General features: G+C 68.4%; 4 protein-coding genes across 4 annotated transcripts; 2 read left to right on the forward strand and 2 right to left on the reverse strand.

The window, feature by feature from the left end:
- Window positions 1-232: 232 nt before the first annotated feature.
- ITGAL (integrin subunit alpha L) lies at window positions 233-12,720 on the forward strand. The gene is made up of 29 exons (XM_066984216.1): window positions 233-365; window positions 1,058-1,166; window positions 1,260-1,351; window positions 1,858-1,916; window positions 2,023-2,137; window positions 2,229-2,359; window positions 2,769-2,914; window positions 3,511-3,649; window positions 3,741-3,891; window positions 3,991-4,058; window positions 4,155-4,281; window positions 4,710-4,858; window positions 4,954-5,091; window positions 5,290-5,493; window positions 5,579-5,709; window positions 6,375-6,523; window positions 6,607-6,758; window positions 6,978-7,133; window positions 7,185-7,397; window positions 8,246-8,350; window positions 8,464-8,543; window positions 8,637-8,723; window positions 9,205-9,280; window positions 9,379-9,492; window positions 9,606-9,686; window positions 11,353-11,461; window positions 12,045-12,139; window positions 12,234-12,344; window positions 12,467-12,720. The coding sequence occupies exons 1-29, from the start codon at window positions 290-292 to the stop codon at window positions 12,551-12,553; spliced, it is 3,450 nt and encodes a 1,149-aa protein (XP_066840317.1). The 5' UTR covers window positions 233-289; the 3' UTR covers window positions 12,554-12,720.
- On the reverse strand, window positions 12,663-16,149 carry LOC136787091 (lysophospholipase D GDPD3-like; the record flags this gene model as incomplete). Its single annotated transcript, XM_066984218.1, is given in 10 exon segments — window positions 12,663-12,899; window positions 13,223-13,274; window positions 13,391-13,451; window positions 13,824-13,914; window positions 13,916-13,957; window positions 14,044-14,133; window positions 14,224-14,342; window positions 15,413-15,458; window positions 15,557-15,692; window positions 15,794-16,149. Coding segments are annotated over 10 exon segments (1,215 nt in total), but the record flags the coding sequence as incomplete, so codon positions are not given.
- Window positions 16,150-17,222: 1,073 nt separating this feature from the next.
- Window positions 17,223-18,921, reverse strand: LOC136787092 (bolA-like protein 2). The gene is given in 4 exon segments (XM_066984219.1): window positions 17,223-17,439; window positions 17,548-17,576; window positions 17,578-17,675; window positions 18,786-18,921. Coding segments are annotated over 4 exon segments (426 nt in total). The 5' UTR covers window positions 18,889-18,921; the 3' UTR covers window positions 17,223-17,243.
- A 241-nt stretch (window positions 18,922-19,162) lies between these two features.
- On the forward strand, window positions 19,163-21,586 carry LOC136787215 (structure-specific endonuclease subunit SLX1-like). The gene is given in 7 exon segments (XM_066984346.1): window positions 19,163-19,397; window positions 19,468-19,519; window positions 20,218-20,371; window positions 20,374-20,548; window positions 20,635-20,764; window positions 21,278-21,375; window positions 21,454-21,586. Coding segments are annotated over 6 exon segments (726 nt in total). The 5' UTR covers window positions 19,163-19,239; the 3' UTR covers window positions 21,335-21,375; window positions 21,454-21,586.
- Window positions 21,587-22,188: the final 602 nt, after the last annotated feature.

The following is a 22,188-nucleotide window of genomic DNA, read 5'->3' on the forward strand; positions in this document are numbered from 1 at the left end:
AGCGGGAGGCATTTATTTGGGATGGAGGACCTTGCAGAGCCCTGCGAGGCCTCGAGCTTGTGCCGGAGGCTCCTTTGGGGGGTCCCTGGGTAGCCTCTGGTGGTCTCCTCAGCACCCAGGGGAGGACTGGAAGTCCTCAGGGAGTCCTCTGCTTCCCCACCCCAGCCGCCACTGCCTCCACATCCCCGTTGCGCCTGCGCTGTGGGCACGGAAGGAAGTGGTTTTTGGGGGGCGGGGGGGGGGGGGGGGGGGGCGCGTAGTGCCGGGGGAGGCCGCCGAGCGCGCGGCAATGGCGGCACCGGCGGCGAGCGGAGGCTGCGTGGCCTCCGCTGGAGGCCTGGTCCTTGTGGGGGTCCTGCTGGCTGGTGAGGGGGGGACAGGGGCACGTTAGGGCAGGGGGTGAGGGGGACTGGGGGGGTATTGGGGAGGGGGATGTTGGGCATGGGATATTGGGGGGGAGGAGATATTGAAGGGGATATTGGGGAAGGGGATTTGGGGGTGGGATGTTGGGGAGGGGGGGATTGGGGGCTGGATGTTGGGGGGATGTTGGGCGGGGAGATATTGAAGGGGATATTGGGGAGGGGGATTTGTGGGGGATATTGAGAGGGGGAGATATGGGGGAGGGGGATATTGGGGGGATATTGGGGGTGGGATTTTGGGGAGGGGGGGATTGGGGGGGTGTTGGGGGTGGGATATTGGGGAGGGGGGGATTGGGGGGGGTATTTGGGGAGATATTGGAGGGGTATTGGGGAGGGGGAACATTGGGGGGGGTATTTTACTGGGGTGGTTTGAAGGACAGGGACGGAGGGGTGCTGTGGGGAGGGGGCATCCCAGTGCCCCCCCCCCCTTCCTCCCCCCCAAGTTTGGGGTGGCTGCAGGGCATGCTGGGAGCCCCCGCCCCTTTCTCCCACGGCCAAGGGAAGGAAGCGAGGTTAACCACAGCCCCCACACCCCACCTGCGGATGCTTCACACGGATATGTGGGGCCGTTATGGGGTGGGGTGCGAGGGGCAGGACCCCCACACATCCACAACCCCCCCCCCCCCCCCTCCCCACAGTGCTCCCCCCCGTGGGGGGGTTCAACCTCCAGCCGAGCCCCCACCGCGTCCTCAGCCACAACAGCGCCCGCAGCTTCGGGCATCAGGTGCTGCAGCTCCCGGGGGCACGGTAAGGAAACCCACCCCCCAAAAATCCCCCTCCCCACGTCCTCCATGTCCCCGTCCCCCACCCCGCAGAACAAACCCCCATTTTTCACCCCAGGATCGTGGTGGGAGCCCCGGCGGAGGAGGGCACGGGGCGGCTGTACCAGTGCGAGGTGGAGAGCGGGAGGTGCACGGAGCTGGAGGCGGAAGGTGGGGAGGGGTCGGGGTGGGGTGGGCAAGGGCGAGGGACGGGAAAAGGGGTGGGATGGGGGCGGACAAGGAAAAGGGGTGGGGATTCATTTGGGATGGGAATGGAGGAGGGATCGGGATGGGAATGGAGGAGGGATCGGGATGGAGAAGGGATGGGATTGGGTGGAAAGGGGATGGACATGGAAGAAGGACGGGGATAGGGTTGGGGTTGGAATGGGAATGGGATGGACATAGGGATAGGGGCGGGGATGGGGGTCGGGATTGGGATTGGGATGGGATGGACTGGGAGGAAGGACAGGGAATAGGGCTGGGAATGGGATGGACAAGAACAAGGGATGGGGTTGGGTGGAAATGGGATGGGCACGGAGGCGTTATGGGGATAGGGTTGGGAGGGGAACGGGATGGACACGGGGGGAGGACGGGGTGGAGGTGATGGCGGTGGGACGGGACCGGGTTTGGGCTGGTGAAAAGGCCAGGACCATGCGTGTCCCCCCCCCGCCACGCAGGGAACAGCACCGCCTCCCACATGGGCATGGCTCTGGCCCGCGACGGCAACACCACCATCGTGAGTGGGGCTGGGGCTCGGGTGGGAGCTGTGGGGCAGATCCGGGGGGGTCCCGGCCCCACCGCGCGTCTCCCTGACCCCCCCTCCCCCCCCCCACCCCCGAAAGGCCTGCGGCCCCGGGCTGACGCGCGAGTGCGACCGCAACGTCTACGTCAGCGGCGTCTGCCTGGTCCTCGGCCCCGACCTGCGGCCACAGGAGGAGCTGAACCCCGGCTACCAGGGTGAGGAACCTGAGGGGGGGGGACAAGGGGGGGGCCCACATCGTGTCCCCCGCCCCAGACGGCCTCCGAAACCCAACGCGTGGTGCTGCAGTGTGCCTGCCGGGCATGGTGGACCTCGCCTTCCTCTTCGACGGCTCCAACAGCATGAACTCGGCGCAGTTCGGGGCCATCCGCGACTTCATGGTGGAAGTGATGGAGCAGCTGAGTAACAGCTCCATCCGCGTGAGGAGGGGGCGCGGGGTGGGGGCAGCAGGGGCTGTAGGGCGATGGGTGGCCGTGGGGGGCAGGGAGGGCTACGGGGGCGGTAGGGTCGTGGGGTGATGTGGGGGGGGGGGGGTGGGGGGGGTCGGGGGGTCTGCGGATGTTGTAGGGGTGGTGGAGACGACTTGGGGCTATGGGGTCTGGGGGCTATTGTAGGGGGGAGAGGGTGTATGGGGGATATAGGGGCCACGGGATCTATAGGGGGACAACGGGCACTATATGGGGATCCTGGGGTCGGCAGCACCCAAGGGGGTCTATGGGGCCAATAGCGGGGTCTACAGGGCCCGTGGGGGGGTCTGTAGGGCCCGTGGGGGTCTATAGAGCCCATGGGGGGGCTATGGGGGACTACAGGCCCGCATTGCCCCCCTAGTTTGCGGCAGTGCAGTTCTCAGACCGGGCACAGACGGCCTTCACGCTGCGGGACTACGCCGAGCGGCCCCGGCCGCGGGAGCTGCTGCAGGACCTGGTGCAGCTCCGCAGCCTCACCGACACCTTCTCGGCCATCAAATATGTGGCGTGAGGGCCCCGCATGGCCACCCCCCCGGCCACCCCCATCACCCAACCACGGACACCTCCGTCACCTCCATGGCCACCATCACCCCATGGCCACCCCTATTACCCCATGGCCACCCCCATCACCCCATGGCCACCCCTATCACCCCATGGCCACCTCCATGGCCACCATCACCCCATGGCCTCCCCTATTACCCCATGGCCACCCCCATGACCCCATGGCCACCTCCATGGCCACCATCATCCCACGGCCACCCCTATTACCCCATGGCCACCTCCATGGCCACCATCACCCCACGGCCACCCCTATTACCCCATGGCCACCCCCATCACCCCATGGCCACCCCCATCACCCCATGGCCACCTCCATGGCCACCATCACCCCACGGCCACCCCTATTACCCCATGGCCATCTCCATCACCCCATGGCCACCCCTATCACCCCATGGCCACCTCCACGTTCCCCATCACCCTATGGCCATCTCCTTCACCCCATGGCCACCCCCATCACCCCATGGCCACCTCCATGCCCATCATCACCCCACGGTCAACCCCACGCCCCCCCCCCCCCCCCCCATCACCCTGTGGCCACCCCGCAGGGAGAACATCTTCACCCCTGAGAACGGGGCTCGGGCGGGGGCCAAGCGGGTGATGATCATCATCACGGATGGCGACGCCACCGACAGCGGCACTGTGCAGGAAGCCGAGGAACGCGGCATCATGCGCTACATCATCGGGGTGCGGGGGGTGTGGGTGTGGAGGGGATGGAGGGGATAGGGGGGATGCAGAGGGGTGGCCGGGGACCACCTGACGCCGCCGGTGCCCGCAGGTGGGGAACAACTTCAACAGCCCCAACACCCAGCTCTACCTCAGCCAGTTTGCCTCGCGGCCCAGCTCCGAGTTCGTCAAGGTGCTGGACAGCTTTGAGAAGCTGCGCGGGCTCTTCCGCGAGCTGCAGGCCAAGATCTACGACATCGAAGGTGCCCCCCACACACACACCTCCAGGAGCCCCCCCACCCCCCCCCACCCCCGCCACCAATTTTGGGGTCCCAACCCCCCCCCCCCCAACCTTCCTGCAGGCACCAGCGACCAGAACCGCTTCCACCTCGAGCTCTCCTCCAGCGGCTTCAGCGTCGACGCCATCAACGTGAGACAGGACCCTGGGGAGGGGGCACCCATGGGTTCCAGGCCCCCCCCTTGTCACCCCCCCTACCACCACCACCACCACCCTCCTTGTCCCCAGGGCCGTCACGTGACCGGAGCAGTGGGGGCCGACAACTGGGCCGGGGGCTTGGTGCAGATGGCGCCCGGGCCGCAGGTCTTCGTGCCCAGCCCCTCGTTGGCCGAGAACCTGACGGACACCTACCTGGGTATGGGGGGGAGGGGAAGGGGGCGTGGCCTTATGGGGGGGGGAGGGGACATGTCCGGGGGGGGGCCGAATGGGGGGGAGCCAAACGGGGAGAGGTTGGGTTGGGAGGGTCCCAGCTGGTGAGGACCAGGCTGGGGGAACCGTAGATGGCGGGGACCCGACTGGGGGACTGGGGGACCCAACTGGGGGACGCTGGGGGGGGGGGGGGGGACACAAATTGGGGGGACTGGGGGGGGGCAGGGGGGTGGTCCTGGTGTGCAAGGGGACCCTGGGTGGGCTGCTCAAAGTGGGGAGCCAATGGGAGGGGGAACGTGCAAATGGGGGGGGGACCTGAACTGGGGGGAGACAAACTGGGGAGGGGGTTGCAATTACTGGGATAGATGGGACCATTGTGCCCCCCACCCCCCTCCCCCCCCCCCCCCCGACTAGGCTACTCGGTGGTGGGGGTCCCGCGCCCCGGGCGGTCGCTGCTGGCAGCGGGGGCCCCCCGGCACGGGCACGTGGGGCGCGTGGTGCTCTTCGAGGTGGCCGGGCCCGGAGGGGGCTGGCAGGCGCTGCAGAGCCTGGCCGGGGAGCAGGTGAGTATGGGGGGGGGATTTGGGGGGTGGGGGGGGGGGCATTTTAGGGACCCCCACCCCCCCCCACCCCAACCGATGTCACCACGGCCACACAGGTGGGGTCGTACTTTGGGGCCACGCTCTGCGCTCTGGATGGGGACAGGGACGGGGCGGCTGAGGGGCTGCTGGTGGGGGCCCCCATGCACTTCGACGGGCGCCGGGGGGGGCGCGTGCACCTCTACCAGTGGGGGCAGGTAAGGGGTCACCCTGTGGGGCGGACCCGTCCCATCCCCATCCCCATCCCCATCCCCATCCCCATCCCCATCCCCATCCCCATCCCCATCCCCATCCCCATCCCCATCCCACATCCCACATCCCACCCCCTCCGACCCAATCCCAACCCCCCCCTTCCCCCATCCTGACGCCCCTCTGCCCCCCGCCCCCCCCCCCAGAATGGGCTGGAGGAGGCCGGGGAGCTCTGCGGAGCCCCAGGGCACCCCCTGGGGCGCTTCGGGGCGGCGCTGGCGGCGCTGGGTGACCTGGACGGGGACGGGGTGGCCGAGGTGGCCGTGGGGGCCCCCATGGAGGATGAGGAGCACGGCGCCGTCTACATCTTCTCCGGGCGCAGCGGGGGCCTGGAGCCAAGCTACAGCCAGGTGGGGCGTGGGAGGACGTGGACGCAGGGTGGATGGGGTGGGGGATGCCGTGGGGACACGTCTGACTCCGCACCCCACCCCACAGCGGCTGGAGGGCCGCGTGGGGGGCCCCGGCCTCCGCTTCTTCGGGCAGGCGCTGGACGGGGCCATGGACGTGACCGGGGATGGGATGGTGGACCTCGCCGTGGGGACCCAGGGACACGTGGTGGTGCTGAGGTGGGACATGGGGCGGGGGCAGGGTGGAGACGGGGATGGGATTGGATGGGATTGGGGTGGAGATGGGGATGGGATTGGGATGGGATGGAGATGGGGTTGGGATGGAGATGGGGATGGGATGGGATGGGGATGGGATGGGGGTGGAGATGGAGATGGGATTGGGATTGGGATGGAGATGGGATGGGGGTGGAGATGGAGATGGGATTGGGGTGGAGATGGGATGGGGGTGGAGATGGAGATGGGATTGGGGTGGAGATGGAGATGGGATTGGGCTGGAGATGGAGATGGGATTGGGGTGGAGATGGAGATGGAGATTGGGGTGGAGATGGAGATGGGATTGGGCTGGAGATGGAGATGGGATGGGGGTGGAGATGGAGATGGGATTGGGATTGGGATGGAGATGGGATGGGGGTGGAGGTGGAGAAGGGATTGGGGTGGAGATGGAGATGGAGATTGGGATGGGATTGGGATTGGGATGGAGATGGGATGGGGGTGGAGATGGAGATGGAGATTGGGATGGGATTGGGGTGGAGATGGGATGGGGATGGGGATGGAGATGGGATAGGATGGGATTAGATAGGCTGGAGATGGAAATGGGATGGGCATGGGGCCATAGACGGGGCCAATGCCAGGGCAGCCCCAGCCCCATTTCCGTGCCCCCCCAGCTCCCTGCCCATCGTGACGGTGACCTCGAACCTGAGCTTCTCCCCGGCACGGATCTCGCTCAGGATGGTCGACTGCTCCAACAACACCGGCGCCTCCGTCCAGCTCCAGCTCTGCTTCCGGGCCCACCTGGACACCACCTCCTACACAGGTCCGGGTGGTCTGCAGAGAGGGGGCGGTCCGTGTCCCACCCCCCCACTGAACCCCATGTGTCCCCCCCCCCACCCACCCCAGGAGACCTGGTCGTGCCCCTCGCCTTCCACGTGGACGTGGACCCGCAGCGGGTTCGGGGCCGCGGGGCCCTGGGCGACGGGAGGCGGCAGTGGGACGGGCACCTGGAGCTGCGCAGGGAGGACAAGTGCCTGCAGGAGACGCTGCACATCCTGGTAGGGCCCCACCGGCCTCAAACCCGTGTTGAGGTGCTCCTGGTGATGGGAAACCCCGTAGCGAGGTGCTCCTGATGACGGGACACCCTGTAGAGGGTTAGACCTGATGAGGGCGACCCCAAATCGAAGTGCTCCTGGTGACGGGTGATGCTGGACCCACCCGGGGCGACCCCACACGTGGGGAGGTTGCCGCTGATGGGGGCCCCCTCCCCACCCCAGACCTGCCTCGAGGACTTCGTCACCCCCATCCGCGTGGCTGTCAACTTCTCCCTGGACCCTGCCGGGCCCCGGGACGCCCCCAGCCTCGTCCTGAACCCCAGCGATCACATCGGGATGGACCGAGGTGGGTGCAAGGGGCCCAGCCCCGACCCTGGGGCGGGACGTGGGGCCGGGGGGGGCCGCTGACCCCCCCACCCCGCTCCGCAGGTCCCCTTCGAGAAGAACTGCGGGGCCGACGAGGTGTGCGAGGCCGACCTGAGGGTCTCGGCGCTGCCGGGGGCCGCGGTGCTGGCGGGGGCCCCCGGCGTGGAGCTGGCGGTGGCCCTGCGGCTGCACAACGGCGGGGAGGACGCCTACGGGGCCACCCTGCGCCTCCGCCACCCGCGGGGGCTCTCCTTCCGGAGGGCCGGCGCCACCCAGGTGAGCGGGGGGCTTCTCCCCGGGGACCCCCGTGGCTGCCACCCCTCGTGCTGGAGGCACCGGGGTCACCGGGGGAGAGCACCGCCCCAAATCCTCCGCCCAGGCCCCCCCCGGGACCCCGGAGGCCAGGTCAACCCGGAGGGGGGCATGGTCCCGGAGGCCAGGTCAACCCGGGGGGGGGGGGGCATGGTCCCGGAGGCCAGGTCAACCGGGGGGGGGGGGGGGGGCATGTTCCCGGAGGCCAGGTCAACCCGGGGGGTGGTCCCGGAGGCCAGGTCAACCCGAGGGATGGTCCCGGAGGCCAGGTCAACCGGGGGGGGGGGGGGGGGCATGGTCCCGGAGGCCAGGTCAACCCGGGGGGGGGGGGGCATGGTCCCGGAGGCCAGGTCAACCCGGGGGGGGGGGGGCATGGTCCCGGAGGCCAGGTCAACCCGGGGCATGGTCCCGGAGGCCAGGTCAACCCGGGGGACATGGTCCCGGAGGCCAGGTCAACCCGGGGGGGCCCCGGAGGCCAGGTCAACATGGTCCCGGAGGCCAGGTCAACCGGGGGGGGGGGGGAGGGGGGGCATGGTCCCGGAGGCCAGGTCAACCCGGGGGACATGGTCCCGGAGGCCAGGTCAACGGGGGGGGGGGCATGGTCCCGGAGGCCAGGTCAACCGGGGGGGGATGGTCCCGGAGGCCAGGTCAACCCGGGGGATGGCCCCGGAGGCCAGGTCAACCCAGGGCACGGCCAACTCACCGAGGTGCCACCAACGGGGGGCTGTCCCCATGGCCCCCCCCCCCCCCCCCCCCCCCCCCCAGCCCACCCGAATGGGGACCCCCCCCCTTGCCCCCCCCCCCATTTCTAGGGCACCTCCCCCGTGGCCATCAGCTGCCAGGAGCAGGCGACGGCCGCAGGCCCCCGGGACCTGGTGTGCAACGTCAGCCGCCCCGTGCTGCGCGCCGACAGCGTGGTGAGTGCCTGGGGGGGCTGGGGGGGGGGGGGGGGCTAGGGGCACCATGGGGGGGTGGGGGGCACCATGGCAGGGTGGGGGTGTCACTGCACTGAGCCCCCGCGTGCCACCAGGTGGACCTCGAGGTGGTCTTCGACGTCCTGCAGAACAGCTCGTGGGACGAGAAGCTGGAGCTGACGGCCAACGCCAGCAGGTGGGGGGGGGGGCGATAATTTGGGGAGGGGGGTGCGATAATTTGGGGGGGGGGGGGGGGGGGGTGACACAGTTCCCACCCCCCCCCCCGCAGCGACAATGAGCCGCCCAGCACCCTGACGGACAACGTGGTCACCTGGCACGTCCCCGTGCGCTACGCCGTCAGCATCGTCGCCAGATGGTGAGACCCCCCCCCCCATTGGGACCACCCCCCCCCAATTATCGACACCGACACCCCCCCCCCCCAATTATCGACACCCCCCCAATTATCGACACCCCCCCCAATTATCGGCACCCCCCCCACAATTATCGACACCCCCCCCCAATTATCGACACCCCCCCCAATTATCGACACCCCCCCCCAATTATCGACACCCCCCCCAATTATCGACACCCCCCCCCAATTATCGACACCCCCCCCAATTATCGACACCCCCCCAATTATCGACACCCCCCCCAATTATCGACACCCCCCCCCAATTATCGACACCCCCCCCCAATTATCGACACCCCCCCCCAATTATCGACACCCCCCCCCAATTATCGACACCCCCCCCAATTATCGACACCCCCCCCCAATTATGACACCCCCCCCCCCAATTATCGACATTATCCCCCCCCCCAATCCTGACACCCCCCCCCCCAATCCTGCCCCCCCCCAGGCAGGAGGACTCCACCCCCTACCTCAACTTCACCTCCGGCGATCCCCGCCACAAGACCCTGCGGCACCACTACCAGGTGAGGAACCGCCCCCCCCTCCCCCCCCCCCCCCCTTCCAAAATAACCCCCCCCCCCCCCCCATTTCCTGAGGACCCCCCCCCCCCCAAAATCCGCAGCTGGAGACCCTCCTGCCTGCCCCCCCCGGCGTCCCCCCCCCGGAGCTGACGGCCTTCGTGCTCCTGCCCCCCACGCTGCCCCACGGCCTGCGCTGGGCCCCCAGCGTCCGCATGGTGAGCGAGCGCCCCCAGACCCACACGATGGGGTCCCCCCCCCCCAAATTTGCTATGGGGGGGGGTCCTAACCGCCCCCCCCCCCCCCCCCTTTTGTCCCTGACCCCCCCCAGGAGGACGGCACCGCCTGCGAGGCTCTGGACGAGGGTGAGGTCGGGGAGGAGGGGAGGGAGCTGCAGCGGAGCATGGCCCAGGTGGGGCTGGGTTATGGGGCTGGGGTATGGGGTGGGGTTATGGGGTGGGGTTATGGGGTGGGGTTATGGGGCTGGGGCTGGGTTATGGGGCTGGGGTATGGGGTGGGGTTATGGGGTGGGGTTATGGGGCGGGGGTTATGGGGCTGGGGCTGGGTTATGGGGCTGGGCTATGGGGCGGGGTTATGGGGCTGGGGCTGGGTTATGGGGCTGGGGTATGGGGTGGGGTTATGGGGTGGGGTTATGGGGCTGGGTTATGGGGCTGGGGCTGGGTTATGGGGCTGGGTTATGGGGCGGGGTTATGGGGCTGGGGCTGGGTTATGGGACTGGGGTATGGGGTGGGGTTATGGGGCTGGGGCTGGGTTATGGGGCTGAGTTATGGGGCGGGGTTATGGGGCTGGGTTATGGGGCTGGGTTATGGGGCGGGGTTATGGGGCTGGGTTATGGGGCTGGGTTATGGGGCGGGGTTATGGGGTGGGGTTATGGGGCTGGGTTATGGGGCTGGGTTATGGGGCTGGGGTATGGGGTGGGGTTATGGGGTGGGGTTATGGGGCTGGGTTATGGGGCTGGGTTATGGGGTGGGGTTATGGGGTGGGGTTATGGGGTGGGGTTATGGGGCCGGGTTATGGGGTGGGGTTATGGGGCTGGGTTATGGGGTGGGGTTATGGGGCCGGGTTATGGGGTGGGGTTATGGGGTGGGGTTATGGGGTGGGGTTATGGGGCTGGGTTATGGGGCTGGGGTATGGGGCTGGGGTATGGGGTGGGGTTATGGGGTGGGGTTATGGGGCTGGGTTATGGGGCTGGGTTATGGGGTGGGGTTATGGGGTGGGGTTATGGGGCCGGGTTATGGGGCTGGGGCTGGGTTATGGGGCTGGGTTATGGGGCGGGGTTATGGGGCTGGGGCTGGGTTATGGGGCTGGGTTATGGGGCGGGGTTATGGGGCTGGGGCTGGGTTATGGGGCTGGGTTATGGGGCGGGGTTATGGGGCTGGGGCTGGGTTATGGGGCTGGGGTATGGGGTGGGGTTATGGGGTGGGGTTATGGGGCCGGGTTATGGGGCTGGGGCTGGGTTATGGGGGTGGGGTTATGGGGCCGGGTTATGGGGCTGGGGCTGGGTTATGGGGCTGGGGTTATGGGGTGGGGTTATGGGGCTGGGTTATGGGGCGGGGTTATGGGGCTGGGTTATGGGGCTGGGTTATGGGGCGGGGTTGGCATGGGTTAGCCGGGTTATGGGGCGGGGTTGGGGGGGTGGGGTTATGGGGCTGAGGTTATGGGGTGGGTTATGGGGCTGGGTTATGGGGTGGTGGGGCTGGGTTATGGGGCGGGGTTATGGGGCTGGGTTATGGGGCTGGGTTAGCGGGGCTGGGTTATGGGGTGGGGTTATGGGGCTGGGGTTGGGGGTGGGGTTATGGGGCGGGGTTATGGGGTGGGGTTATGGGGTGGGGTTATGGGGCCGGGTTATGGGGCTGGGGCTGGGTTATGGGGTGGGGTTATGGGGCCGGGTTATGGGGCTGGGGCTGGGTTATGGGGTGGGGTTATGGGGCGGGGTTATGGGGCAGGGTCCAGGCTATGGGCCTGAGTTATGGGGCCGGGGCAGGGTTATGGGGCAGGGGCAGGGCTATGGGGCAGGGCTATGGGGCAGGGCCCCCCTCACCCTCCTGCCCCCCCAGGCCTGCGCCTCCCCCCACCTCCTCCTCTTCCGCTGCCCCCTGGGGCCGCTGGGGGCCGGCGCCCGCGTCCTGCTGGAGGCCCAGGTGGGGCCCCCCCCCCCGGATCCAGGTGAGGGGGCGGGGCTTGGCGAGGGGGCGGGGCTTGGCGTGAGGGGGCGGGGCTTGAGAGGGGGCGGGGCTTGGCGAGGGGCGGGGCTTGGTGAGGGGCGGGGCTTGGCGGGTGGGTGGGGCTTGGAGAGGGGCGGTGCTTGGCATGGGGGCGGGGCTTGGAGAGGGGGCGGGCTTGGAGAGGGGGCGGGGCTTGGAGAGGGGGCGGGGCTTGGGGAGGGGGCGGGGCTTGGAGGGGCGGGGCTTGGAGGGGGGCGGGGCTTGGCGGGTGGGCGGGGCTTGGGGAGGGGGCGGGGCTTGGAGAGGGGGCGGGGCACAACCAGGCAGCTGGGCATCAATGGGGGGCTGGTGGTGGGTGGGAATGGGGGCGTGGCTCCCAGGGGGCGTGGCTCCAAGGGGGCGTGGCTACAAGGGGGCGTGGCTACAAGGGGTGGGGGCATGACCCGAGAGCCGGGCACAAACAAGGGTGGAAGTAATCCAATGGGGGGGGGGGGTGGGGTCCAAAAAGTGGGCGTGGCCCGAATTGCGAGGGGCGTGGCCACGTGGAGGGGGCCCCTCCCTGCTAAGCCCCGCCCCCCCCCCAGGCCGCTGCCCGCCCCCGCCCTGCTCCGGCCTCTGGTTCGCCTTCGACACCCAGCGCTTCGCCAGCACCCTGGGGCCCGAGTTCGCCTGGACGCAGGTTTTTGGGGAGGGGGGGGGCTGAAATATGGGGGGGGGGTCCTGGGGTGGGGAGGGGTCCCCAATTTGACCTCCCCCTCCCCAAAATCCCACAGGGGGCCACGGAGGTGGAGCTGCTGCCGGTGCTGAACTTCACGCTCATCTACGTGGGCAGCGGCGTCGGGGGGCTGCTGCTGCTCATCCTCATCATCTTCGGCCTCGTCAAGGTGGGGGGGGGGGGGACGGTCACGTGACGGGCACGCGGCCCCGGGGGGGGGGGGCACGGTCACATGATGGGGGTCACGTGATGGGGTCCTAACCCCGCCCCCCCCCCTTCATTATCCCGCAGTGCGGCTTCTTCAAGCGCAGCTACCGGGAGCGGATGGAGGAGGGGGCGGAGCCTGACGGGGGCGGAGCCCGAGGGGGCGGAGCCTAACGGGGGCGGAGCCGCTGAAAGAGGCCTGAGCCCCGCCCCTTGTGTGTAAGCCCTGCCCCTTTTCTGCGTTAAGCCCCGCCCCAACGTTGGGTTAAAGAGGGGCCGGTTGGGTTGGGTCGGGTCTTTAATGGGTTGTAGTGGTTTGTAGTGGTTTGTACTGGTCTGTACTGGTTTGTACTGGTCTGTAGCGTTCCGTAGCGGTCTGTACTGGCCTGTACCGGTCAGGGCGGGGGTGGGCGTCCAGGTACCGCCGCAGCCGCCCCGGGTAGTCGGTCATCACGCCGCTGGCGCCACGGGCGAAGGCGTCGGCGAAGTCGCACTCCTCATTCAGCACCCACAGCACCACCTGGGGGGGGGCGTGGGAACACCCCAAAATCCCCCTAAATACCCCCAAAACCCGCCCCCAAATCCCTCCGTCCCTCCCAACCCTCCCCAAACCCCCCCAAAATAACAAAAAATCCCCCCCCAAAAGTCCCCCAAATCCCCCCCAAACCCTCCCGTATCGCCCCCAAATCCCCCCCCCAAATCCCCCCCCCAAACCCCCCCCAAATTTTCCCAAAATCCCCCCAAATCCCCCCCAAATCCCCCCCAAACCCCCCCAAATTTTCCCCAAATCCCCCCAAACCCCCCCAAAACCCCCACCCCATGTCCTCGTGCCCCGCCCCCCACCTGGATGTCGCGCTCCCGCAGGTGCTGCAGCAGCCCCTTGGTCATGATGAACCTGGGGGGGGTCCATGACGTCACCATACGACGTCACCGGGTGGCTATGACGTCATCGCGGATGACACGATGTCATCACGAGGGTTATGACGTCATAAGGAGGGGGGGAGCACTCACTTGTCAGCCAGCAGGGCAAGCGCCTGCCCCAGGATTCCCTTTGGGCACCGGGAAATACGTCCTGGGGGCGGGGAAGGGGGAAATTTGGGGGGGGGTCCTGGGGGTGGCACCGCGCTGCCAGACCCCCCCGAGACCCCCCCCCCCCAAATCCCCCAAATCCCCCCCAACCCCCCCCAAATCCCCCAAATCCCCCCGAGACCCCCCCCCCCCCCAAATCCCCCAAATCGCCCCCAACCCCCCCCAAATCCCCCCAAATCCCCCCCCAACCCCCCCCCCAAATCCCCGACATCCCCCCATCTGCTTCTATCCCCACCTCCCCCATCACCCCACAACGCCCCCAAAACCCCCCCAAACCCCCCCCCCAAACCCACTAAATTTCTCCCCCAACCCCCCCCCCAGATTTCCCCAAAACCCCGCAGATTTTCCCCAAAACCTGTTGATGATGCCGGGCAGGGGTCCCAGCAGCGCCGCCTCCCCCAGGGGCAGCAGCGGCAGCAGCCCCAGGTAGTGGAAGGCGAGCACCAGCAGCGCCCGCCGCGGCGAGAAGCCGTACGGCATCCCGGGGTGCTGGAGGAGGGGCACGTGACGTCACCGCGAGGGTCGTGACGTCACAGGGAAGGCGCGTGACGTCACGCGGGGGGGCCTGGCCTCACCGCCGCCCGGCACTTGCGCAGGATGCGGTCGTCGAAGGAGGCCCAGAGGGTGATGGCGGCGCGGTCGTGGCGCCGCACCAGCTCCGCCACCTTCGGAGGGGGGTGGGGGGGAAAGGGGGCGTGGTTATGACGTCATCGAGCCCCGCCCCTTCTCGTTTGCATATGCAAATGAGGGCCCACCTGCTGGATGAGCTCGTCGTCGTCGTCCTTGATCTCGACGCTGACGGCCACGTGCGGGAAGCGGGCGAAGACCTCGTCCAGGCGCGGCATGCGGCGGTCGCGGCCCCGCGAGTAGCACCCTTGGGTGGGGGTAGGGGGGGTAAATGGGGGCTGGGGGAGGTCAGCCCCGAAACCCCCTGCGTCACCCCCCGAATCACCACCTGCCCCAAAACCGCACCAAAATCCCCCCAAATCCCCCCAACATCACCCCCAAACCCCCCACTGGCCCCAATCCCGCTCCCAACCCCCCCCCGAAATCCCCCCCAAAGTCACCCCAAATCTCCCCAGGGCCCCCCCCAAACCTCCTCCCCCAAATTGCCCCTAAAGCCCCCTAAGACTTCCCCAGATTGCCCCCTAATCCCTCCTCACCCCAAATCCCCTCCCAAACTCCCCCAGATACCTCTAAACCCCTCAAAATCACCCCAAATCCCCCCAAGTCCTTCCCCACCCCAAATCCCACCCAAAATCCCCCCAGAACCCTCCCAAACCTCCCCAAATTCCTCCTAAATCCCCCCCGAATCCCCCCAAACCCCCCAAATCCCACCACAACATCCCCAGATCCCCCCTGAAATCCCCCCCCAAATCCCCGCAAACCTCCCCAAATCCCCTATATTGCCCCAACCCCCCAAATCCCCCCGAACCACCCCAAAAATCCCCCCCAAGCCCCCCCAAATCCCCTCAAACCTCCCCAAATTCCCCCTATGTTGCCCCAACCCCCCCAAATCCCCCCGAACCACCCCAAAAATCCCCCCCAAGCCCCCCCAAATCCCCCCAAACCTCCCCAAATCCCCCCCAAATGCCCCGAATTCCCCCAGCCCCACCCTAAATCCCCCCAAGTCACCCCAAATCTCCCCCAACCCCCCCCCAAATCCCCCCAAATCCCCCCAAATGCCCCGAATTCCCCCCAGCCCCACCCTAAATCCCCCCAAGTCACCCCAAATCTCCCCCAACCCCCCAAATCCCCCCCAAACCCCCCAAATCCCCCCAAATCCCCCAGCCCCACCCTAAATCCCCCCAAGTCACCGCAAACCCCCCAAATCCCCCCCAAAACCCCCAAACGCACCATAAAACCCCCGAATTCTCCCCCCCCCAAAAACCAAATTCTCCCCAAAAAACCAAATTCTCCCCCAAATCCCCCAGACCGTCTCACCGGGCGCAAACGTCACCTCCAGCGTCTCCTTGTAGGGCGGCAGCTCCTGCGGACGCAGCCGGTTTTGGGCCGAAAACCCTCCGGAATCGGGTCCAAAAGCCCGCCTATTTTTGGGGCAAAACCCGGGGATTTCGGGGCTCCCACCTCGTAGGCCAGGTCCCGCAGGTCCCGGTCGAGGCCCGCCTGGCGCCGCAGCCCCCGGTCGTGGCTCAGCACCACGGCGCCGTCCCGCGTCCGCCGGCAGTCCAGCTCCAGCAGCTCCGCGCCCTGCGCCACCGCGCTGCAGGGGCAGGGGCGGGGTGGGCGTGGTCAGAGTGGGCGTGGCCCCGAGGGGGCGTGGCCCCGGGGGGGCGGGGCTTAGCGGGAGCCCCGCCTACTCACTTCTCGAAGGCCTCCATCGTGTTCTCCAGGCGCCGCCGCAGCCTTATAAGGGGGTGGGCGGGGCGTCGGGGCCACGCCCCCAAGTCGAGGCCACGCCCCCACGTGTGAGGCCACGCCCCCAAGTCTGAGGTCACGCCCCCAAGTCGAGGCCACGCCCCCAAGTCGAGGCCACGCCCCCACGTGTGAGGCCACGCCCCACGTGTGAGGCCACGCCCCCAAGTCGAGGCCACGCCCCCGCGTGTGAAGCCACACCCCCAGGATTGAAGCCACGCCCCCAGGCATGAAGCCACACCCCCACGGGTGAAGCCACGCCCCCTCGCTCTTTGCCCCCGCCCCTCCTGCCCCTTTCCCTCCCCCCACCCCCCCCTCCCCACTTCCCCTCCCCCAAACCCCCCCTCCCCCACCCCGCACCCCCTCCCCCACCCCCCGTTTCCCCCCCCCCAACCCCCCCCCAAAACCCCCTCCTTTTCCCCCAGTCCCCCTCCCCTCTCCCCCTCCCCTTTCTCCTTACCCCCTCCCCTCCCCCCACCCCACCCTCCCCCACCCTCTCCCCCTCCCCCCCCACGCCCCTCCCCCACCCCCTCCCCATTTCCCCCCCCCAAAATCCCCCCATTTCCTCAACCTTTTCCCCCGAATCCCCCTTCCCTCTCCCCCCACCCCCAGCCCCCTGCCCCTCCCCCCCCCACCCTCACCCCCCCTGTGTGCCGCCGTCCTCGCCCCGAAGGCCGCCCGGGGCCGCTCGCGCTCCGCCCGCTCCCGCGCCTGCCACAGCCCCGCGGCCGCCGCCAGCCCCAGCCCCAGCCCCAGCCCCAGCCCCAGCAGGGGGCGGCGGCGGCGGCCATCTTGGGTGGGGGAGGGGCGGGGGAAGGGGGCGCGAGGGGGGTGGGCGAGGGGAGCTCGTCGCCCCCTCTTCCTCCTCCGGCTGCCGGCTTCTCCGATCCCGGATTCCCGGTTCCGGGATTTGGCCCCGCCCCCTTTTGGCCCCGCCCCCCTTTGGCCCCGCCCCCACCTGTACAGGTGCCCCTCCCCCCGCCCTGGAGCTCCCTGTGGGGGGGAGGGGTTGCGGCAGTCCTCCCCTCCCCCCAAGGAATAAGGGCAGGGGGCTTAATTGGGGGCGGGGCTTAATGGGGGGAGGGGCTTAATTGGGGAGGGGGGTTCATCGGGGGAAGGGCTTAATTGGGGAGGAGATTAATGGTGGCTTAATTGGGGGATGGGTTTCATATGGGAGGGGCTTCATCAGGGGGCTTTAATCGGAGCAGGGGCTTAATTGGGGGAGGGGCTTCATTGGGGGGAGGGGCTTCATTGGGGGAGGGGCTTAATTGGGAGAGGGGCCTTGTTGGGGGATGGGTTTCATTGGGAAGGAGTTTAATTGGGGGGGCTTAATTATGGGAGGAGCCTAATTGGGGTGGGCTTCAATTAGGAGAGGAGCTTAATTAGAAAAGAAGTTTAATCAGGGGAGGGGGGGCCGCAATGAAGGCCTCCTCTTGGGGGTGTTACGGGGGGGAGGGGGCGGCCAGGTGACGCAGGCGGTGGGGGAGGGGCTCCTCTCACTGCCCCCCTCGGCCGCCCACTGCTCGGGGGTGAGCGTGCGCTGCTCCAGCGCGTGGATGCGGCCCAGCTCCGCCGCCAGCGCCTCGTTCACCAGCCTGGAACGCAAAACGGGGTGGGGGAAGTCAGCCCCAAAAAAAACGCCCCCAAACCCCCAGGAAACGCCCCCAAACCCAACCCCCCCCCCCCCCCCGCCGAGCTCCTACCGGTGCCGCTGCAGCAGCCCCTTGCCGCGGGAAGGCGGCCGCCACCACCAGCACGCGGAAGCTGGCGGCGCAGCGGGCGGCCGGTCGTGTCCTCCACCCCTGCGGGGGCAAACGGGGGCTCAGGGGGGCTGGGGGGGCCTAACGAGGCCTAATTAGGTCTCGTCAGGCCCACAGAGGCCAATGAAAGCCTAATGAGGCCTACTGAGGTCTGCAGAGATCTACTGCGGCCTCCTGAAGCCTTCTGAGGCCTATTAAGGTCTACAAAGGCCTAATAAGGCCTGGGGTGGCCTAATGAGGCCTAACGAGGTCCATACAGGCTAATTAAAGCCTACCGAGGCCTAAGGAGATCCGTAGAGGTCTACTGCTGCCTACTGAAGCCTTCTCAGGCCCTATTACGGTCCCCTAAGGCCTAGCGCGGCCCTACTGAAGCCCACTGAGAGCTGTAGAGACCTACTGAGGACTCCCAAGGCCTGCAGAGGCCTACCAAGGTCCGTAGAGACCCACCAAGGTCCGTAGAGACCCACCAAGGTCCGTAGAGGCCTACCAAGGTCCGTAGAGGCCTACCAAGGTCCGTAGAGGCCTACCAAGGTCCATAGAGGCCTACCAAGGTCCGTAGAGGCCTACCAAGGTCCGTAGAGGCCTACCAAGGTCCGTAGAGGCCTACCAAGGTCCGTAGAGGCCTACCAAGGTCCGTAGAGGCCTACCAAGGTCCGTAGAGGCCTACTGAGACCTGTAGAGCCCCACTGAAGCCTACTGGGGCTTGTGAAGGCCTGCAGAGACCGACTGCACACTACTGAGGCCCACTGAGACCTACTAAGGTCTACAGAGACCTACTGAAGCCTACCGAGACCTATGAAGGCCTCCTAAAGCCTTGTGGAGCCTACTAAGGCCTGTAGAGACCCCGAGACCTACAGAGACCCACGGAGGCCTTCTGAGGCCTAAGGAAGCCTACTGAGGCCTATTAAGGTCTCCTGAGGCCTACGCTGCAGCCCAGTGAGGCCTATTAAGGCCCAGCGCGGCCTCCCTGACCTATTAAAGCCGACTGAGGCCCTACAGAGACCCACTGAGCCCTTCTGAGGGCCTGCTAAGGCCTATAGAGACCAACTGCGGCCTAGTGAGGGCGATTAAGGCCCAGCGCGGCCTCCTACGACCTATAAAACCTCCATTAAGGCCCTATAGAGGTCTACCGAGGCCTACTAAGGCCTATTAAGCCCCACAGAGACCTATTAAAGCCTAATGAAGCCCCCCCCGGTCCCCCCCCCCGCCCACCACGTGCTCTGCTCCCAGCTCCCGCCGCAGCCGCTCCCGCAGCGCCTCCGCGCTCAGCTCCGGCTCCGCCATGGCCCCGGAAAGGCCCGGCCGGGCGGCAGCCAATGAGGAGGAGGCGGTGGGAGGGCGGCGGCCAATCAGAGGGCGGGGCAGAGGCGGAAGGGGCGGGGCGAGGAGCGGTCGCGTAGCAACGGGGGAAGGGGGCGGAAGTGGAAGGGGGTTGCTTAGCAACGGGGCGGCGGGGCGGGAGCGGCGCGGCGCGGGGGCCTGTGGGAGGCGTGGCGGAAGTGGGGGATGGCGCTGGGCAACGGGGGAGCGCGGGCGGAAGTGGGGGCGGTCGCTTAGCAACAGGGCTGCGGACCGGAAGCGGAAGCGGGGTGGCAGGAGCCGCGGGCCGTGGTGGGGGGGAGCAGCGTGGCGGCGATGTCGCTGCGGGCCGTGTACCTGCTGCGCTCGGCCGCCCCCGGGGCCCGCGGCGGGGCCTACGTCGGCTTCAGCCTGGACCCGGAGCGGCGGCTGCGGCAGCACAACGCGGGGCGGCGGCACGGCGGGGCCTGGAGGACGAGCGGCCGCGGGCCCTGGTGAGGTGGGGGGAGTGGGGGGGGGGGGGGGAAGGGGGCGGAGGGGGAGGCGCTGACGTCACTTCCGCAGGGAGATGGAGCTCTACGTGCACGGCTTCCCGTCCGACGTGGCGGCGCTGAGGGTGAGGACGCGCCCACTTTTCCCGTGCCCCCGCCCCGCTTTGTGTCCTGGACGCGCCCCCCGGCGTAAAGCCCCGCCCCCTTGGGTCGTCCGGCTCCTAGACCCCGCCCCCAATATCTGGCCCCGCCCCCAATATCTGGCCCCGCCCCCAATATCTGGCCCCGCCCCCAATACCCTGACCACGCCCCCCAGCTCTTGGCCACGCCCCCGATGTCCAGGCTCCACCCACTTCCCCTGAGCCCGCCCATTTCTGGACCACGGCCCCCAAAGTCCTGGCCCCGCCCCCCAAGAACCAGGCTCCTCCCCCAGAGCCCTGGCCCCACCCCAGCCCCTGGCCCCGCCCCTTTCCTTAACCACGCCCCCTCGATACCTGACCCCACCCCTCTCTTATCTCTGCCCACAAACCCCTGGCCCCGCCCCCAATACCCTGACCACGCCCCCACAGCCCTGGGCACGCCCCCTAAGCCCTCACCCCCCCTCCCCCCATGCCCTGACCCCACCCCAAAATCCCTGGCCACGCCCCCAACGCCCTGATCCCACCCCCAACATACCTGACCCCACCCCCAAAAGCCCTAACCCCACCCCAAAATCCCTGCCCGTGCCCCCCAAAGCCCTCATCCCACCCCCAAAGCCCTGGCCCCGCCCCCAAAGCCCTGGCCCCGCCCCTTACGCCGTGTCCCTGCCCCCCCCCCCCCGCAGTTCGAGTGGGCGTGGCAGCACCCCTCGGCCTCCCGCCGCCTCCCCGGCGTGTCGCCGCGCCGCCGCCGCGAGCGGCCCATCGCCTTCGCCCTGCGGCTGCTGCCCCGCCTCCTGCGCGCCCCCTGGAGCCGCCTCCCCCTGCGCCTCCGCTGGCTCCGCCCCCGCCCGGCCCCGCCCCCGCCCCGCCCTCGCACGTCGTCGTCGAGGTGGGACCCGCGTGGGCCGAGGCCACGCCCCCCGAGGAGGAAGGCCACGCCCCCCGCCGGTTTGGCCACGCCCCCCGCCGCCTTGGCTCCGCCCTCCCTGCAGCCTCTGTGGGCTGCCCTGCGAGGTAAGGAGGGGGGGCGGGGCTTGGGTGGCTCGAGGCTCCGCCCCCTGAGGCTGGCCCTGCCCCCGAGGCTGGCCCCGCCCCCCCAGGGCCCTGACTCCGCCCCTGCGCTGCCCGCGGCCCGGCTGCCCGGCGGTGACGCACGCCCCTGTGCCTGGCGCCGCGCTTCCTGCGCGCGGAGCCCCGCGAGCTGCTGCCCCTGCGCGGGGCCTGCCCCGGGTGAGTCGCCGCGGCGAGGGGGCGGTTGTCGCGGCGACGGGGTCGTTGTCGCGGCGACGGGGTCGTTGTCGCGGCGACGGGGGTCGTTGTCGCGGCGACGGGGTCATTGTCGCGGCGACGGGGTGGTTGCCAAGGCGATGGGGTGGTTGCTGGGGCGGTTGCTAGGGCCAGGCCCGGTTGCTAGGGGCAGGCTTCAGCCCATCTGCTAGGCCGCACCGCTGTAGCTATGGGGGCGTTGCTAGGGGGCGTGGCCAGTTGCTAGGGGTTGGTCTGGTTGCCGGGGGCGGGGCCTGTTGCCAGGGGAGGAGCCAGTTGCTAGGGGCAGGCTTCACCCCACCCACTGTTACTAGGGGAGCGTTGCTAGGGGGCTGCCGGGCAGGGGGCGGGGCCTGTTGCCGGGGGGCGGGGCCTGCTGCCGGGGGGCGGGGCCTGTTGCCGGGGGCGGGGCCCGTTGCCAGGGGCGGGGCCTGCTGCCAGGGGGCGGGGCCCGTTGACCCGGCAACCGCTGAGCAGCTGCCAGCAGGACATGCTGTGGGGGGAGCTGATTCGCCACTACCACGGTTACCATGACGACGAGGGAGGAGGAGGCGGGGCTGGAGGACCCCGAGCTGGTGAGCCACGCCCCCCGGCCACACCCACTTCACTATGCCACGCCCACCCGTGACGTCATCAACTCCCCTCCCCTGCAGGGTCACTGGGCGGACGAGCTGCGGCTGCGCCAGGGGGCGGGGCCTGCCCGAGGCTCCGCCCCTTCCGGTGCCTCTTAATTATTCTTAATAAAGGCAGGGGGCGGGGCCTGCTCTGGCCCCGCCCCCACAGGTCTGGGGGCTTCAGAGGTCAATTGTGGGGCTGGGGGGGCGTATGGGGTCTGATGTGCTTCCGAGGGCCGCAGGATCCCCCAAATTGACCATAAATTGCCCCAAAACCACCCCAAAAAGGACTCGGGACACTCCAAAATTATCCCAAACCACCCCAAAACCAGCCCTAAAGCCCCCCAAACCAACCCCAAAGCCCCCCAAACCAACCCCAAAACACTTCTAAAGCCCCCCAATCATCCGCAAAACCCCCAAACCCTCCTAAAACCCCCCAAACCAACCCCAATCATCCCCCAAACCCTCCTAAAAACCCCCAAAACACCTTCCAAAACCCCCAAACCCCCCCCAAAAACACTCCCAAAGACCCCAAATCACCCCAGAAATACCCAAAACACCCCTAAAGCCTCCTCAGCCACCCCCAAACCATCCTAAAAACCCCAGAAACACCCCAAAAACACCTCCGAAGCCCCCAAACTACCCCGAAAACACTCCCCAAAGCCCTCAAACCATCCTAAAAACACCCCTAAAGCCCCAAAGCCCCTGAAATGCCCGAAAACCGCTCCAAAACCACCCCCCAAACCACTCCCAATTCCATGAAGTCCCCCGCAA

The sequence above is a fragment of the Anser cygnoides genome, chromosome 28 (genome assembly GCF_040182565.1).
Source record: "Anser cygnoides isolate HZ-2024a breed goose chromosome 28, Taihu_goose_T2T_genome, whole genome shotgun sequence".
Classification (NCBI taxonomy): Eukaryota; Metazoa; Chordata; class Aves; order Anseriformes; family Anatidae; genus Anser; species Anser cygnoides.

What these genes read in the sequence shown, in the direction of transcription:
- ITGAL (XM_066984216.1), top strand. Translation starts at nt 290, where the DNA reads ATGGCGGCACCGGCGGCGAGCGGAGGCTGCGTGGCCTCCGCTGGAGGC. An exon ending in TGTGGGGGTCCTGCTGGCTG is followed by an intron (nt 366 to 1,057) that starts GTGAGGGGGGGA and finishes CCCTCCCCACAG; the next exon opens with TGCTCCCCCCCGTGGGGGGG. An exon ending in TGCTGCGCGCCGACAGCGTG is followed by an intron (nt 8,351 to 8,463) that starts GTGAGTGCCTGG and finishes GCGTGCCACCAG; the next exon opens with GTGGACCTCGAGGTGGTCTT.